Genomic DNA, 17958 nt, shown 5'->3' on the forward strand with positions numbered 1-17958 from the left:
ATCTAGGCTGACACTCCCAGTGCCAGTACTGAGGGAGTGCCGCACTGTCGGAGGTGGGAGGTGCCGTCTGCTCTCTCCGGTGAACATAAAAGATCCCACGGCCACTATTTCGAAGAGGAGCAGGGGGACTTCTCCCCGGTGTCCTGGGCCCAATATTTATACCTCAATAAACATCAACAAAAACAGATGATCTGGTCATCATCACATTGCTGTCTGTGGGAGCTTGCTGTGCGCAAATTAGCTGCCGCGTTTCCTACATTACAACAGTGACTACACTTCAAAAGAGTACTTCATTGGCTGTAAAGTGCTTTGGGACGTCTGGCAGTCGTGAAAGGCGCTATATAAATGCAAATCTGTCTTTTATTGCCTCTCGCTCTCTCCACAGATGCTACCTGACCTGCTGAGTGTTTGCCAGCACTTTAGTATTTCAGATTTCCAGCATCTGCCAGTATTTTCCTTTTGACAGACAGTTAGGGGATCGCGACCCAGCAACAAGCAACACGAAGCTTCATTTTTGCCCCATCTCCCGCCAGCTCTTGTCGCGGTGCGGTTAGACACGGACAACCCAAGCCTCGTGTTTCCATTCCACATAAGATATTAAAATTCCGGATCCAGCACGATTGGGAGTCCCTTCCGTTCAATTACATCGAATTTAAAAAGCACAGAAACAGGCCATTCGGCCCACCTGGTCCGTGCCGGTGTTTATGCTCCACACCAGCCTCCTCCCACCCCCTCTTCATCTCACCCCATCAGCGTATCAATCGGTACAACTTAGATATAAAATAAAGAACACGGAGTATATCCAAAGGCCGAGATTGATAGACTTTCAGACTCTAGGGGAATCGAGGGATATGGAGATCGGGCGGGAAAGTGGAGCTGAGGTCAAAGATCAGCCATGATCTCATTGAATGGCGGAGCAGGCTCGAGAGGCCGAATGGCCGACTCCTGCTCCTAATTAGGTTATGTTCTAGCGCAATAGAGTAACATCTCTGCATTCTGTCCCACAGCCCAAGGCCGAAATTCACTCCCTGGAGTCCCCTGCCTTTTCATCTTCCAGCAGTACTTTGTTCACGAGTTGACCGTACGCTTTTGAAAGGCCTCTCTCTCTCTCACTTGGGTCTGAAACCTCTTTCCTACATTTACAACACTCCTGAAGTGCTTCATTGGCTGTAAAGCGCTTTGGGAGGTCCCGAGGCCGTAAAAGGATATACTTGCCATAGAGGGAGTGCAGCGAAGGTTCACCAGACGGGTTCCTGGGATGGCAGGGCTGTCGTATGAGGAGAGATTGGGTCGACTAGGCCTGTATTCACTCGAGTTTAGAAGAATGAGAGGGGATCTCATTGAAATGTATAAAATTCTGACAGGGCTAGAGAGACTGGATGCAGGGAGGATGTTTCCCCTGGCTGTGTGGGGGGGGGGGTCTAGAACGAGGGGTCAGTGTCTCAGGATACGGGGTCGGACATTTAGGACTGAGATGAGGAGAAATGTCTTCACTCAGAGGGTGGTGAACCTGTGGAATTCTCTACCACAGAAGGCTGTGGAGGCCAAGTCACTGAATATATTTCAGAAGGAGATAGATAGATTTCTAGACACAAAAGGCATCGAGGGGTATGGGGAGAGAGCGGGAATATGGTATTGAGATAGAGGATCAGCCATGATCATATTGAACAGGCTCGAAGGGCCGAATCCTGCTCCTATTTTTCTACTTTTCTAAGGTGGTGAAAGGTGCTATAGAAATGCAAGTCTGTCTTTAGTTTTTTCCTTCAATATTGCCTCTCCCTCCTCCCCGAGTGCCCAAGTATCGCCCCGCCCCGCCCTGTGTACCTTGGCTTCCTGCTGTAGGCGGCCCTCGGCTGCAGAGCTGCTCTGTGTGGACCACATCGAATCCAGCTCCTGCGACAGCCTGTCCAGCTCAAACGTCGCTTGGCTGAGCTTCTTCTGCTCGGAATCAAACAAGTGGCCCATCTGACATTCTTTATATATATATATTTTTTTTAAATGAAACAGAAACACAAAACAGAGGGAGAGGCGTCAGTCAATGAGGCACAAGAGAGGGAGTGGAGTTCCCGGGAGCAGTTTCGTAAATAAAAAAAGAGTCGAGTATCACCGGGAATGTCACACTCAAAGAAGATGAACACAGGAAGGAGGCCATTCAGCCCATCGAGCCTGTTCCGCCCTTCAATTAGATCTTGGCTGATCTGTATCTTAACTCCATCTGCCCGCCTCAGTTCCGTATCCCTTAACACCCTTACCCAACAAACATCTATCCATCTCAATTTTGACATTTTCAATTGACCTCCAGCCTCAACAACTTTTTGGGGAAAGAGTGTTCCAGATTTCCACTACCCTTTGTGTGAAGAAGTGCTTCCTGACATCACCACTCAATGGCCTGGCTCTAATTTGAAGGTTCTGCCCCCCTTGTTCTGGACTCCCCCCACCCCGGCCACCAGAGGAAATAGTTTCTCTCTCTGTATCTACCCTATCCAATCCTTTAAACACCTCGATCAGATCACCCCTTAATCTTCTGTACTCGAGGGAACACAAGCCCAGTCCGTGCAACCTGTCCTCGTAATTTAACCCTTTTAGCCCCGGGTATCATTCTGGTGAATCTGGGCTGCTCCCGCTCAAAGGCCGAGATATCCTTCCCGAGGCCCAGAACTGACCGGCGTGCCCCAGACGGGTTGAGAATATGATGGCCCGATAATGATGGCGGATCGCGGCAGCGCAAGAGCAGACCCCAGCGTTTATAGCAGGCACGCTCGTGTGCACACGATTGACCCGCTACGCCGGGGTATCGCGGTGACAATTCTCGACTGTAGATCGCCGTTGGAAGAAACCAAACATGATTACATCCAATGCAACTATTTAAACCGCAAAGCCTAATACGTGTGCATCAATGATAAGGGATTAGGGCTTGTGCTAATTGGAGCTTAAAGGGGGCAGACATTCAAACCGGTTAAAAATGTCACGCAGTCACAGAGTTGCTGCATCGCGTGAACGAGCCAAGATTTGAGTTCAGCACGATCTTTGCAGTGGCTGTGTTGCAGAGTGCCCATGAAGGGAACAGCACTGTGGGAGCAGGAGTGAGGTCTCGCAGGGTAAAGCTTGCGATCACAAGGCACTATTCCAAGAGCGGGGGGGGGGGGGGGGGGCGGGGAAAGAGAGTTCTCCTGGGGCCAATATTTATCCCTCAACCAACATTACTAAAATGGATTCTCTGCTCATTTATCACATTGCTGTTTGTGGGAGCTTGCTGTGCATCAGTTGGCTGCCGCGTTTTCCACATTACAACAGTGACTACACTTCAAAAAGTACTTCATTGGCTTTGGGACGTCCTGAGGTTGTGAAAGGTGCTACATAAATGCAAGTCTTCTCTTTCTTTATATCTCCACAGTGTTCTGGTCGGCTCACCGACTCCAACCCTCGAAGTTAGTGGAAGTCAGCTCAGAAAGGGGCATCGGGGGAGCAGACAGTCCACTCGATGACACCTCAGGGAAAAGAAAACATCTTCGCAATGTCATAGGACCGTAGGGACAGGAGGAGGCCATTCAGCCCCTCGCGCCTGCTCCGCCATTCAATGAGATCGTGGCTGATCTGCGACCTAACTCCATCTGCCCGCCTTTGGCCCATGTCCCCTTAATACCTTTGGTGAACAGAAAGCCATCAATCTCAGATTTAAAATTAATTGACCCAGCATCAATTGCCGTTTGCGGAAGAGAGTTCCAAACTTCTAGCACCCTGTGTGTGTAGAAGTGTTTCCTAATTTCACTCCTGAAAGATCTGGCTCTAATTTTTTAAGACTGTCCCCCCTTCTAGTCCTAGACTTCCCCCAACCAGCGGAAATAGTTTCTCTCGCTAACTAACCTATCAGTTCCCCATAATATCTTGACAACTTCGATTATGGGACAATTGGCGGAGGAGATCTCCCACAGCTCCACAATGAGTCTCGGTGCCCTTTGGCCTGCGGGAGACGAGAACGGAGCCTGGGCTCCTGGTGTTCCCTGGGCAGTTGTAGGTGGGTGGGTGTTGAGGGAGGACAGGATTGGGCAGCAGCAGCTGCGAAGCTCTTCACAGGCAGGTGCCCAGGCTCACTCGTGGCCAAGTAGCGGAGGAGTGGCCGGTGCTTGTGACCCACACGCCAAGGATAGAGTCAGCGTCTCCAGGAAACAGAAACACAGAAGATAGGAGCAGGAGTAGGCCATTCGGCCCCTCGAGCCCGCTCCGCCATTTAATGAGATCATGGCTGATCATCCAAACTCGGTACCCTGTCCCTGCTTTCTCCCCATATCCCTTGATCCCTTTAGGCTTAAGAAATATATCTAACTCCTTCTTGAATATATTTAATGAATTGGCCTCCACTGCCTTCTGTGGTAGAGAATTCTACAGGTTCACCACTCTCTGGGTGAAGAAATTCCTCCTCATCTGTCCTAAATGGCTTACCCCTTATCCTTAGACTGTGACCCCTGGTTCTGGACTCCCCGACCATCGGGAACATCCTTCCTACATCTAGTCTGTCCAGTCCTGTTAGAATTTTATAAGTTTCAATGAGATCCCCTCTCATTCTTCTAAACTCCAGCGAGTATAAGCCCAATCGACCCAATCTCTCCTCATACGTCATTCCTGCCATCCCAGGTATCAGTCTGGTGAATCTTCGCTGCACTCCCGCCATGGCAAGAACATCCTTCCTCAGATAAGGAGGAGAGGAAATAAAAGGATCATCACGGAAAAAGATTCTACCGAAAAACAAGTGCTTACAATTTTCCAACGCAGCCACTGCAACAATGGCGACGATCATGGCTTTGGTCACCATCTTGGATTAAGACGCATTCCCCCACCCCCCACTTTATCGGTGATAGGACCACACTGATTTGGAGAGGGTCTTACCCAGTGCAGGGGTGAACATATTGCCCATGGGCAGCGGGCTGACCTCGAGCCGTTCCTCCGTCATCCTTTTGCGAGTGTGCGGCGTGCCGTTGCCCAGCAGCTGTTCCAGTAATACAGAAATCCTAAAAAGGGGAAAGAGGAAACCCCATGAAATCACAACAGGCGACGACGTGAGCGGCTGAGCTGGGGCCCAGCTGACCGAACCCGCTCTGACCGTTAACAGGGCAGACTGTCCCAGCCTGTGGCCCTGTGGGCAGCACCCTCGCCTCAGAGTCAGAAGGTCATGGGTTCAAGTCCCACTCCAGAGACTTGAGCACAAAAATCCAGGCTGACACTCCCAGTGCAGTGCTGAGGGAGTGCTGCACTGTCGGAGGTGCCGTCTTTCAGATGAGACGTTGAACTGAGGCCCCGTCTGCTCTCAGGTGGACGTAAAAAGATCCCATGGCCACTATTTCGAAGAAGAGCAGGGGAGTTCTCCCCGGTGTCCTGGGGCCAATATTTATCCCTCAACCAACATCACTAAAAAAACAGATGATCTGGTCATTATCACATTGCCGTTTGTGGGAGCTTGCTGTGCGCAAATTGGCTGCCGCGTTTCCTACATTACAACAGTGACTACACTTCAAAATAGTACACAAAGCGCTTTGGGATGTTCGGAGGTCGTGAAAGGCTTTCTTTCTTTGATGGTACCTGTGACAGGACAACTGTCCATGGTCCTAATGTGCACCAAGATTCCCCACCACAGTCTAAAGCAAATGATCAGAAAACGGTGACAATACACAATTTATGGCTTCCGAGGGGGTTGGGACAAGAACTCTGCGCCCCACACAAAAACAACCAAATCCCCCACCATCAACATCCTGGGGGTCACCATTGACCAGAAACCTAACTGGACCAGCCACATAAATACTGTGACAACAAGAGCGGGTCAGAGGCTGGGTATTCTGCGGCGAGTGTCTCACCTCCTGACTCCCCAAAGCCTTTCCACCATCTACAAGGCACAAGTCAGGAGTGTGATGGAATACTCTCCACTTGCCTGGCTGAGTGCAGCTCCAACAACACTCAAGAAGCTCGACACCATCCAGGACAAAGCAGCCCGCTTGATTGGCACCCCATCCACCACCTTAAACATTCACTCCCTCCACCACCGGCGCACCGTGGCTGCAGTGTGTACCATCTACAAGATGCACTGCAGCAACTCGCCAAGGCTTCTTCGGCAGCACCTCCCAAACCCGCGACCTCTTCCACCTAGAAGGGCAAGGGCAGCAGGTGCACGGGAACACCACCACCTCCAAGTTCCCCTCCGAGTCACATACCATCCCAACTTAGAAGTATTTCGCTGATCCTTAATCGTCGCTGGGTCAAAATCCTGGAACTCCCTCCGTAACAACACTGTGGGAGTACCTTCACCACGCGGACTGCAGCGGTTCAAGGCGGCGGCTCACCACCACCTTCTCAAAGGCAATTAGGGATGGGCAATAAATGCCAGCCTTGCCAGCGACGCCCACAACCCATAAGCGAATAAATAAAAAAACGAATTGACCGTTCCTGCTGGCGACCGCCTCAAAAACAGTAACTGGACACTTGGTTGAAACCTGTTCTTGCAACAAAAATCAGACAAGGAATCTGCAACCACTTACAACATGAATAGTCTTGTTAACGGACAGCTGGGGAGGGGGGAATTGGAACTGGTTCTTAAGCAACACTCGATCAAAGCCTAGTCGGTCCTGTGCAGGAGGATCACAATATTATCGAGAGAGAGAGAGGGCTGACTGTCGCTGCGACTCCGAGACACGGACTGCACTGAAGCAGTGCATGTGAAGACATATATATCCCCAGAGATTGGTCCCACGCCTAGGCCGGTGGTTGTGGTTGCGTCAGCCAATGTGACGTGAGTCGGACAGGCCACTCCCAACCCTCCCTCTGGCTGGTGCTGTAAGCTGAAAAGGGTGCAGCCACTTTTCTCCGCTGATTCAGGAGATTTTCTGGTGTACCAAGACAGGCAAGTTAAATCGGCCGAGCTCGACATTGTACCACCGCTGGCCGAGGGCACGAGAGAGAGAGCGCGTGCGAGAGTGAGAGAGAGAGAGTGTCCCAGGCCATGGACGAAGGGGGGGGGGGGGGGGGGGGGGGGGAGAAAGAGAGAAGAGGGCAGGCAGGGAAATGTAAGGTTCCCACCGCCTGATCAATATGTAATGGGAACAGTAGCATAGCGGCTATGTCACTGAACTCGCAAGCGAGAGGCCTAGATGAATGATCCGGAGAACGAGTTCAAATCCCACCAGGGCATGTGGGGAATTTAAATTCAGTTCATTAAATAAATCTGGAATTAAAAAGCTAGCGTCAGTAACAGTGGCCATGAAACAACCGGATTATCGAAAAAACCCATCTGGTTCACTAATGTCACTTTAGGGCAGGAAATCTACCCGGTCTGGCCTATATATGTGACTCCAGACCCACAGCAATGTGGTTGACTCTTAACTCGAATCCCAATAAGTCAAACTCCTTCCCACTGTATAGAATTCGAACAGACTAAATCCCTTCCCATTTACTGACTCTACAAAATCCCAATGGACCAAACCCATTCCTAATAGCTCCCACTATATAGGATCGCAAGAGACCAAACTCCCTTCCCATTGAACAGAATCCCAATGGAGCCAACGTCTGTTTTTTTTATATTTATGGGATGTGGGTGTCGCTGGCAAGGCCGGCATTTATTGCCCATCCCTAACTGCCCTCGAGAAGATGGTGGTCAGCCGCCTTCTTTAACCCCTGCAGTCCGTGTGGTGAAGGTGCTCCCACAGTGCTGTTAGGGAGGGAGTTCCAGGATTTTGACCCAGCGACGATGACGGATCGGCGATATATTTCCAAGTCAGGATGGTGTGTGACTTGGAGGGGAACTTGGAGCTGGTGGTGTTCCCAAGCGCCTGCTGCCCTTGTCCTTCTAGGTGGTAGAGGTCGCGGGTTTGGGAGGTGCTGCTGAAGAAGCCTTGGCGAGTTGCTGCAGTGCATCTTGTAGATGGTACACACTGCAGCCACGGTGCGCCGGTGGTGGAGGGAGTGAATGTTTAAGGTGGTGGATGGGGTGCCGATCAAGCGGGCTGCTTTGTCCTGGATGGTGTCGAGCTTCTTGAGTGTTGTTGCAGCTGCACTCATCCAGGCAAGTGGAGAGCATGTGAAGGAATAAGCCACATAACCTATTTAGAAAAATACACTATTCTATGAAAGAATTCTGGCTATTGAGATAAGACAGTTGTTGACCCTGAATAAACGACCTTATCGAAACAGAAGGTGAGGGGCTCTGACAGGCTGACTTTTGGGAACAAAAACAATGGTCCACCCTGGATAAGGTGTTTTAATTTAAACTTCGTAAAGATGGCACATAAGATAAGGAACATTTGCCCTCGTAAAGATGACAAAATAAGGGACACCTGCTCTCGACACCGTTTTATATGGTGACCCCAGAACACCTGGAGATGAAACAAGATTCTGGAATATTACAAGCTGATGTAGCAGTAAGAATTGCACAGGTCGGCAGAAAGATGAATAGGGATAATTAACTTGCAGCAGCAGAAACTTTAAAGGAAATACCACTGAAAAGGGGTATAAATATTGAAGTCTCAAATGGGATATCAGACTTGCTTTATTCAGGCAAAGCGATTCTCGACCAGAGGTGGCACTGTGGTCTCCAACTCTTTGTACCTCGGGGATCAAAGGTATTTGATATTGATGGATATCCTGTACAGAAAACTTCAAGAACTGTAATACTGTAGAGAAGTTAAGATTTAAAAGTAAGATTCTCTGTTAATAATAAGATCGTATCGTTTCTCTTTTCAGAACTGTTAATGTTGCGATTGACTGATTCACCAACTGTAAACTGCGTGTTGGTTCTTTAACAAATCTCTATATATTTTTTAGAATTGTCTCACATATGTCTTCTGTATCAATACCTCGCGAACTCAATCTCTGTACACTCTTTGGTGAAGAGTTACAGAATTCTGAAGGAGTTCTCCGGACCCTCATAATATCCGGGACATTACAGTCTAGCTAAACTTATTAAAAGCGCTATCTGGAGGATGGTAACATTCTCGGGTTGTTCCTTTCCTTTAGGGAGAGACAGCCCGGACCTTTACACCCAATTAAGCATCTTTAGGATTCGGCTAACTCAAACTTTAGTTGAAAGTGAACGTCTGAGAAATACGCATGATCCGGGATAGCCCCAAAGGGGCTAGGACTAGTAAATAGCCTTTCAAGTGTTCCATCACACTCCTGACTTGTTTGCATGTGAGAGGCAGAGAACAGACACACTGGATGTAAAGGAGTGGCTCAATAATCTTATATGATTGAAAGCTTTACATACAGTTTAGACAGGTACTGGCATCAGAACTCCTAGTTAAATTCCTGCCTATTAACTCCACTCAACACCCCCCACCCCAGTCCCCACAATTGTACAACGTTAAGAAAATTTGAATGCCTTGAACACCATCTGCAGAGTGAACAAGGCTCCAAACACAATACAGGGTGCAGCACATGACCCCAGGTGCTTACAGCACAATTATCATGTTCAATGCTCGGGCAATCCGATCTCCCTTACAAGACCGCTTACAGCCGACTCTCGAGACAGACGCTCTGAAGATTTTTTAAGAAGTTTGACCTTGCCCTTGGAGACGGCCATTCCCCTGTGTCTTTCCCCTCCCCTCCCACACCTGTTGAGATCTGGGAGGAGCGAAGGGGAGAAAGAAAGCAGGCCCATTGTAAGCTGGAATTATACCCTGAACTTACTGGAGCTTCCCTCGTACATACAGTCTGATAAAGAGATGTTAACAAACCAGTTTATCAAACGATTATCTCGAGTCTCGGCATGTACAGATTGCAACAGTCACAGTACTACATTACAACAGTGACTACACTCCAAAATACTTCCTTGGCTGTCCAATGGTCATGAAAGGCGCTACATAAATGCAAGTCTTTCTTTTCTTTCTTTATTATTATCAGGCCAATGCTCTTCACTTGCCTGGATGGGCGGTGAGAGTGACTGCCCTTGACAGTACCCATACGACCAGATTTAGGAACAGCTTCTTTCCCAGGGCTGTCATCCTACTGAACTCCACAAATAAACTCTAAAGCCTGCACATCTGCCAATGCACTTTATTATGGTTATGTTTATGTTAATGTATTACAAGACAAATGTATGTTGAATGTTTAAATGTCTTAATCTAAATGTACACTCTCGGGAGCCGCAAGCCTACGTTTCGTTGTACTGCACTTGTGCACTAACAATGACAATAAAGTTGATTATTATTATCAAGGCAGCATTTGGCCGAGTGTGGCATCAAGGAGCCCTAGTAAAACTGAAGTCAATGGGAATCGGGGGGGGTGGGGGGGGGGGGGGGGGAAGAAGGAGAAACTCTCCACTGGCTGGAGTCATACCTAGCAGAAAGGAAGAAGGTTGCGGTGGTTGAAGGTCAATCATCACAGCCCCAGGACATCGCTGCAAGAGTTCCTCAGGGTAGTGTCCTAGGCCCAACCATCTTCAGCTGCTTCATCAATGACCTTCCCTCCAATCAAAGAAAGACTTGCATTTCTATAGCGCCTTTCACGACCACAGGACGTCTCAAAGGGCTTTACAGCCAATGAAGTACTTTTGAAGTGTCGTCACTGTTGTAATGTAGGAAACGCGGCAGCCAATTTGTGCACAGCAAGCTCCCACAAACAACAATGTGATAATGACCAGATAATCGATTTTTTTTGTTATGTTGATTGAGGGATAAATATTAGCCAGGACACTAGGGATAACTCCCCTGCTCTTCTTCGAAATGGGGATGTCCGCTGATGACTGCACAGTGTTCAGTGCCATTCCAAACTCCTCAGATAATGAAGCAGTCCATGCCCACATGCAACAAGACCTGGACAACGTTCAGGCTTGGGCCAATAAGTGGCAGGTAACATTCGCGCCAGGCAATGACTATATCCAACAAGCGAGAGTATAACCAACGCCCCTTGACATTCAACGGCATTACCATCGCCATATCCACCTCCATCAACATCCTGGGGGTCACCATTAACCAGAAACTTAACTGGACCAGCCACATAAATACTGTGGCAACAAGAGCAGGTCAGAGGCTAGGTATTCTGCAGCAAGTGTCTCACCTCCTGACTCCTCAAAGCCTTTCCACCATCTACAAGGCACAGGTAAGGAGTGTGATGGAATACTCTCCACTTGCCTGGATGAGTGCAGCTCCAACAACACTCGAAGATCGACACCATCCAGGACAAAGCAGCCCGCTTGATTGGCACCCCATCCACCACCTTAAACATTCACTCCCTCCACCACCGGCGCACCGTGGCTGCAGTGTGTACCATCTACAAGATGCACTGCAGCAACTCGCCAAGGCTTCTTCGGCAGCACCTCCCAAGCCCGCGACCTCTTCCACCTAGAAGGACAAGGGCAGCAGGCGCATGGGAACTCCACCACCTCCAAGTTCCCCTCCAAGTCACACACCATCCTGACTTGGAAGTATATCGGCCGATCCTTCATCGTCGCTGGGTCAAAATCCTGGAACTCTCTCCCTAACAGCACTGTGGGAGCACCTTCACCACACGGACTGCAGCGGTTCAAGGCGGCGGCTCACCACCACCTTCTCAAGGACAACTAGGGATAGGCAATAAATGCCGGCCTTGCCAGCGACGCCCATGTACTGAGAGTGAATTTTAAAATAGTCTTTCACAACTTAGCCCTATTTTATCAATACAACTGTGGCTATTGATCCTCCGATCTTTCCTCACTTATTCCTATTGAGCACCGTATACACCGACCTAAAAACTCTTCCTTCACTCTGAAGTCGCAACTACGTTGAACGCAAGACTCACTCCACCATCTCCTATTTCGCAAGTTATTCTTTCCTTGTCCTAGGCATGATGATCCAATGGTGGGCACAGCGGAGTGAGTCCGACAACACGCCAAAGGGCCCCACCTCATGAAGTCGCAGTGTGCTGGGAGCTGGAGCAAAATTCACCTGCTCTTCTTCGAAATAGTGCCGTGGGATCTTTTACGTCCACCCGAGAGGGCAGACGAGGGCCTCGGTTTAACATCTCATCCGAAAGACGGCACCTCCGACAGTGCGGCGCTCCACTGGGAGTGTCAGCCTGGACTATGCGCTCAAGACGCTGGTATGCGGCTGTGAACCCACGCCCTTCTAAGAAAATAAGAAATAGGAGTCGGCCATTCGGTCCCTCGAGCCTGCTCCGCCAGTCAATAAGATCATGGCTGATCATCGACCTCAACTCCACTTTCTCGCCCAATCTCCATATCCCTTGATTCCCCTACAGTCCAAAAATCTATTGATCTCAGCCTTGAATATACTCAACGACTGAGCATCCACAGCCCTCTGGGGCAGAGAATTCCAAAGATTCACCACCCTCTGAGTGAAGAAATTCCTCATCTCAGTCCTAAATGGCTGACCCCTTATCCTGAGACTGTGCCCCCTAGTTCTAGACACGCCAGCCAGGGGAAACAACCTCTCAGCATCTACCCTGTCAATCCCCTTCAGAATTTTGTATGTTTCAATGAGATCACCTCTCATTCTTCTAAACTCCAGAGAGTATAGGCCCATTCTACACAATCTCTCATCATAGGACAGCCCTCTCATCCCAGGAATCAATCTAGTGAACCTTCGTTGCACCGCCTCTAAGGCAAGTATATCCTTCCTTAGATAAGGAGACCAAAACTGTGCCCAGTACTCCAGGTGTGGTCTCACCAAGGCCCTGTACAATTGTAGCAAGACTTCCTCACTCTTATACTCCAACCCCCCTGCAATAAAGGCCAACATGCCATTTGCCTTCCTTATTGCTTGCTGTACCTGCATGCTAGCTTTCTGTGTTTCTTGCACGAGGACACCCAAATCTCTCTGAACGCCAACATTTGAAAGTTTCTCACCATTTAAAAAAAATTGTTTTTCTATTCTTCCTACCAAAGTGAATAACCTCACATTTCCTTACATTATACTCCATCTGCCACTTTACTGCCCACTCACTCAGTCTATCGATATCCCTTTGCAGACTGTGTGTGTTCTCCTCACAGCTTACTGTCCCACCTAGCTTTGTATCTGACTCGAGAGACGAGCGCTCTACCAACCCAGCCGTGGCTGACACAACAGCTTATAAGTAGCTACAAGTCAGAGCATCGGGCTTAAAGGCCAGGTAAATATTACAACCGCGATCCAGATTCGAGACAATTTATCAGCAATGAGATGGAAGATCAGCTAGTATTAAAAAAGTGGTCTCCTCTACACTGGGGAGAGAGACCGAACGCAGATTGGGAGACCACTTTGCGGAATGCCTCCGTTCAGTCTGTAAGGGTGACCCCGAGCTTCCGGTCGCCTGTCACTTTAATTCTCCGCTCCACTCCCATTCTGACCTCTCCATCCTCGGCCTCTTACACTGTTCCAATGAAGTTCAACATAAGCTCGAGGAACAGCACCTCATCTTTCGATTAGGCACTTTACAGCCTTCAGGACTCGACATAGAGTTCAACAATTTCAGATCATAACCTCGGCCCATTCTTTTTTTTCCCCCATTTATTTTCCCTCTCCCACACGGCAGCTGTCTGTCATTCTGCCAGTGCCATTTACACTTCATCTAGAGCCATACTTTGTTTCTTAACTTGTCCCATTACCATCTCCTTTTGCCTCGCACCATCATCCCTTTTGTCTCTCAATCTCTCCTGCCTTCCATCCTATCACAGACCTTCCCTTTTGTTCTTTCCTCCCCTCCCCCCTTTCCCTGCCCCTACACTGGCTTAAAAACCTGTTCCATCTCCAGCTTTTTCCAGTTCTGACGAAGGGTCATCGACCTGAAACGTTAACTCTGTTTCTCTCTCCACAGACTTGCTGAGTATTTCCAGCATTTTCTGTTTATTCTAAAAAGTGACCATCTTCTCCCCCTTCACCCACGCACTGCTGAGTGTGGACATCATGTTTAGGAGAGCAGAACTCAAACAGGTAATTCGGACATTACAAGCCGTTCCACTTCAACGTCCTCGATACAAGCAATTACAAGGCTTAGAAACATAGAAAAATAGGAGCAGGAGTCGGCCCTTCGAGCCTGCTCCGCCATTCAATATGATCATGGCTGATCCTCCATCTCAATACCATATTCCCGCTCTCTCCCCATACACCTTGATGCCTTTTGTGTCTAGAAATCTATCTATCTCCTTCTTAAATATATTCAGTGACTTGGCCTCCACAGCCTTCTGTGGTAGAGAATTCCACAGGTTCACCACCCTCTGTGAAGAAATTTCTCCTCATCTCAGTCTTAAATGTCCTACCCTGTATCCTGAGACTGTGACCCCTCGTTCTAGACCCCCCAGCCAGGGGAAACATCCTCCCTGCATCCAGTCTGTCTAGCCCTGTCAGAATTTTATACATTTCAATGAGATCCCCTCTCATTCTTCTAAACTCCTAGTGAATACAGGCCTAGTCGACCCAATCTCTCCTCATACGACAGTCCTGCCATCCCAGGAATCAGTCTGGTGAACCTTCGCTGCACTCCCTCTATGGCAAGTATATCCTTTCTTAGGTAAGGAGACCAAAACTGCACACAGTACTCCAGGTGTGGTCTCACCAAGGCCCTGTATAACTGTAGTAAGACATCCTTGCTCCTGTACTCAAATCCTCTTGCAATGAAGGCCAACATACCATTTGCCTTCCTAACTGCTTGCTGCATCTGCATGTTTGTTTTCAGTGACTGGTGTACAAGGACACCCAGATCCCTTTGTACATTAACATTTCCCAATCTATCACCATTTAAATAATACTCTGCCTTTCTGTTTTTCCTACCGAAGTGGATAACTTCACATTTATCCACGTTATACTGCATCTGCCCACTCATTCAACTTGTCTAAATCGCCTTGAAGCCTCTTTGCATCCTCCTCACAACCCCACCTAGTTTTGTGTTGTCAGCAAACTTGGAAATATTACATTTGGTTCCCGAATCCAAATCCTTGATCTATATTGTGAATAGCTGGGGCCCAAGCACTGATCCCTGCGATACCCTACTGGTCACCGCCCGCCACCCCGAAAAAGACCCATTTATTCCTACTCTGTTTCCTGTCTGTTAACCAATTTTCAATCCATGCCAGTATATTACCCCCCAATCCCATGTGCTTTAATTTTGCACAACCTCTTATGTGGGACTTTATCAAAGGCCTTCTGAAAATCCAAATACACCACATCTACTGGTTCTCCCTTATCTATTCTACCAGTTACATCCTCAAAAACTCCAGTAGGTTTGTCAAACACGATTTCCCTTTCACAAATCCATGTTGACTTTGTCTAATCCCGTTAATATTTTCTAAGTGTCCTGTTAACACATCCTTTATAATAGGCTAATGTAATCCTAGACAAAAGGAAAGAGAACACAGTAGGAAAAACCATTAGACCAAGAGCTCAAAGCATTGGGTAGAGTAAAAGGTCAAACCATAATCACTCAATGTTGGAGATTACATACACAAAGCTTGTGGATCCAGCGCGCAACCAGGAAATCATCTCAAAGCAGTGTGTAGACACAGCTCCATCTTTCCCCTCCTGTATTCATAGGATGTGAACTAGATATTCTTCCGACAACAATGTCTTTGCGAGTTGTAGCTTTAGCCTCCAATAAAATGAAGACGACTTGCATTTCTACAGCGCCTTTCACGACCTCAGGACGTCCCAAAGCGCTTTACAGCCAATGAAGGACCTTTTGGAGTGTAGTCACTGTTGTAATGTGGGAAATGTGGCAGCCGATTTGCGCACAGCAAGCTCCCACAAACAGCAATGTGATAATGACCAGATCATCTGTTCTAGTGATGTTGATTGAGGGATAAATATTGGCCCAGGACACCAGGGAGAACTCCCCCTGCTCTTCTTCAAGATAGTGGCTGTGGGATCTTTCATATCCGCCTGAGAGAGCAGACGGGGCCTTGGTTTAACGTCTCCACTGAAAGACGGCACCTCCGACAGTGCAGCACTCCCTCAGCACTGCACTGGGAGTGTCAGCCTGGATTTTTGTGCTCAAGTCTCGAGTGGGACTCGAACCCATGACCTTCTGACTCAGAGGCGAGAGAGTGCTGCCCACTGTGCCACGGCTAAAAGGTGAGAGGATCTCCCTTCACGCTTTTCAGAAACCAAGGTGGCCGGCCAAAACCACCAATACCTCCTCACCAAGGTTGAAAAGGATTGCAGCAGATGTGACGAGGTAAATGACAAGGTGGTGATGAGAGAACACCAAGTTCAGGCTTGCAAACCCTGCAGACTGTGGGAGGACAGACAAGTTGGGGGAGGCGAGGAGAGGAAGTCTACAGGTTTAAGGGTAAGAACATATGACAGTGCATTGGCTGTACCTGGGATGGCAGGAATGACGTATGAGGAGAGATTGGGTCGATTGGGCTTATACTCGCTGGAGTTTAGAAGAATGAGAGGGGATTTCATTGATACTTATAAAATTCTAACAAGACTAGACAGACTAGATGCAGGAAGGATGTTCCCGATGGCGGGGGAGTCCAGAACCAGGGGTCACGGTCTAAGTATAAGGGGTAAGCCATTTAGGACAGAGATGAGGAGGAATTTCTTCACCCAGAGAGTGGTGAGCCTGTGGAATTCTCTACCACAAAAGGCAGTGGAGGCCAATTCATTAAATATATTCAAGGAGTTAGATATATTTCTTAAGGCTAAAGGGGATCAAGGGATATGGGGAGAAGGCAGGGACAGGGTACTGCATTTGGATGATCAGCCATGATCTCATTGAATGGCAGAGAAGGCTCGAGGGGCCGAATGGCCTACTCCTGCTCCTATCTTCTATGTTTCTATGTCTTCCTCACCCACCACAAAGCACAGAAACATGGGCTGCTTTACTCATGGGCCCGGAATTTCTAGGAACATCGAAACATAAGAACATAAGAAACAGGAGCAGGAGTCGGCCATTCGGCCCCTCGAGCCTGCTCTGCCATTCAATGAGATCATGGCTGATCATCGACCTCAACTCTACTTTCCCGCCCGATCCCCATATCCCTCGATTCCCCTAGAGTCCAAAAATCTATCGATCTCAGCCTTGAATATACTCAACGACTGAGCCTCCACAGCCCTCTGGGGTAGAGAATTCCAAAGATTCACCACCCTCCGAGTGAAGAAATTCCTCCTCATCTCAGTCTTAAATGGCCGACCCCTTATCCTGAGACTATGCCCCCTATTTCTAGACTCTCCAGCCAGGGGAAACAACCTCTCCGCATCTACTCTGTCGATCCCCTCCAGAATCTTGTATGTTTCAATGAGATCAACTCTCATTCTTCTAAACTCCAGAGATTATAGGCCCATTCTACACCATCACTCATCAGGCCATTCAGCCATTCCACATGTTTATTCTCGTAGTCCCTGTAAGCATCAGCACAGGCCCCAAAGATTTTTTTTGTATCAGACATTTTGTATGATTGTTACTGCTGATTGACCAGCAGCCTGTATAGAAAAGATGGGAAAGGCCCAGGTGTTCATAATGGACGGAGATTCCAGCCAGGCCGACAAACTGATTACGGGAGAATGTCTGAGCAGACAGAGTTCTCTGGGAAACAATGGGCTCGGGCAGGTGACTCATACGGTGATGGGCAGAGGATGGAGGGCCATTGGAAAATAATGGGAAACCACTTAACCCGGGATCGGGTGAGAAGTGCAGCCCATCATCTGCCATTAACACCAGCATCGAGATGGGATAGCCCCGAAGGGCGGGAAACCAGACAGACAAAGAAGCGCGATTAAAAAGACATCACTGCAATACACAGACCTTAATGAACTTTTAGGGTATAAAAGAAGGCAGCTTTGGCCATTCTCGCTCTCTCTCGCCTTCGCGTGCCCTCATCTCTGATCCAAGAACCGAGCACTCCGTCCGAGATGGAGAGAAGAAACCATCACGAGCGACAAGAGCCGCGCCTTGCTCTCCGACTGTAGGAACGAACCTTGAAACTGGGACTTGGACACCGCATCGGCGATACGGAACCAGGAGACACGCTCTACACAGGGGAGCAGTGAGCAAGAAAACGGACAATGG

At 48.6% G+C, this 17958-nt stretch overlaps 1 protein-coding gene across 1 annotated transcript in view; it reads right to left on the reverse strand.

Moving 5' to 3' along the window:
* ppp1r13l (protein phosphatase 1, regulatory subunit 13 like) overlaps nt 1–17958 on the reverse strand; it is a 48203-nt gene that overhangs the window by 17770 nt on the left and 12475 nt on the right. Inside the window, exons 2-3 of the mRNA XM_085973322.1 lie at nt 4885–5006; nt 1825–1973 (exon numbers count right to left, since the gene is read on the reverse strand). Of these exons, the coding sequence (XP_085829448.1) occupies nt 1825–1973; nt 4885–4948 (213 nt within the window). The 5' untranslated portion in view covers nt 4949–5006. The remainder of the gene's footprint in view (nt 1–1824; nt 1974–4884; nt 5007–17958) is intronic.

Source organism: Somniosus microcephalus, chromosome 34 (genome assembly GCF_052327205.1).
Source record: "Somniosus microcephalus isolate GS21.2 chromosome 34, FLI_Smic_1.0, whole genome shotgun sequence".
NCBI classification, from domain to species: Eukaryota; Metazoa; Chordata; class Chondrichthyes; order Squaliformes; family Somniosidae; genus Somniosus; species Somniosus microcephalus.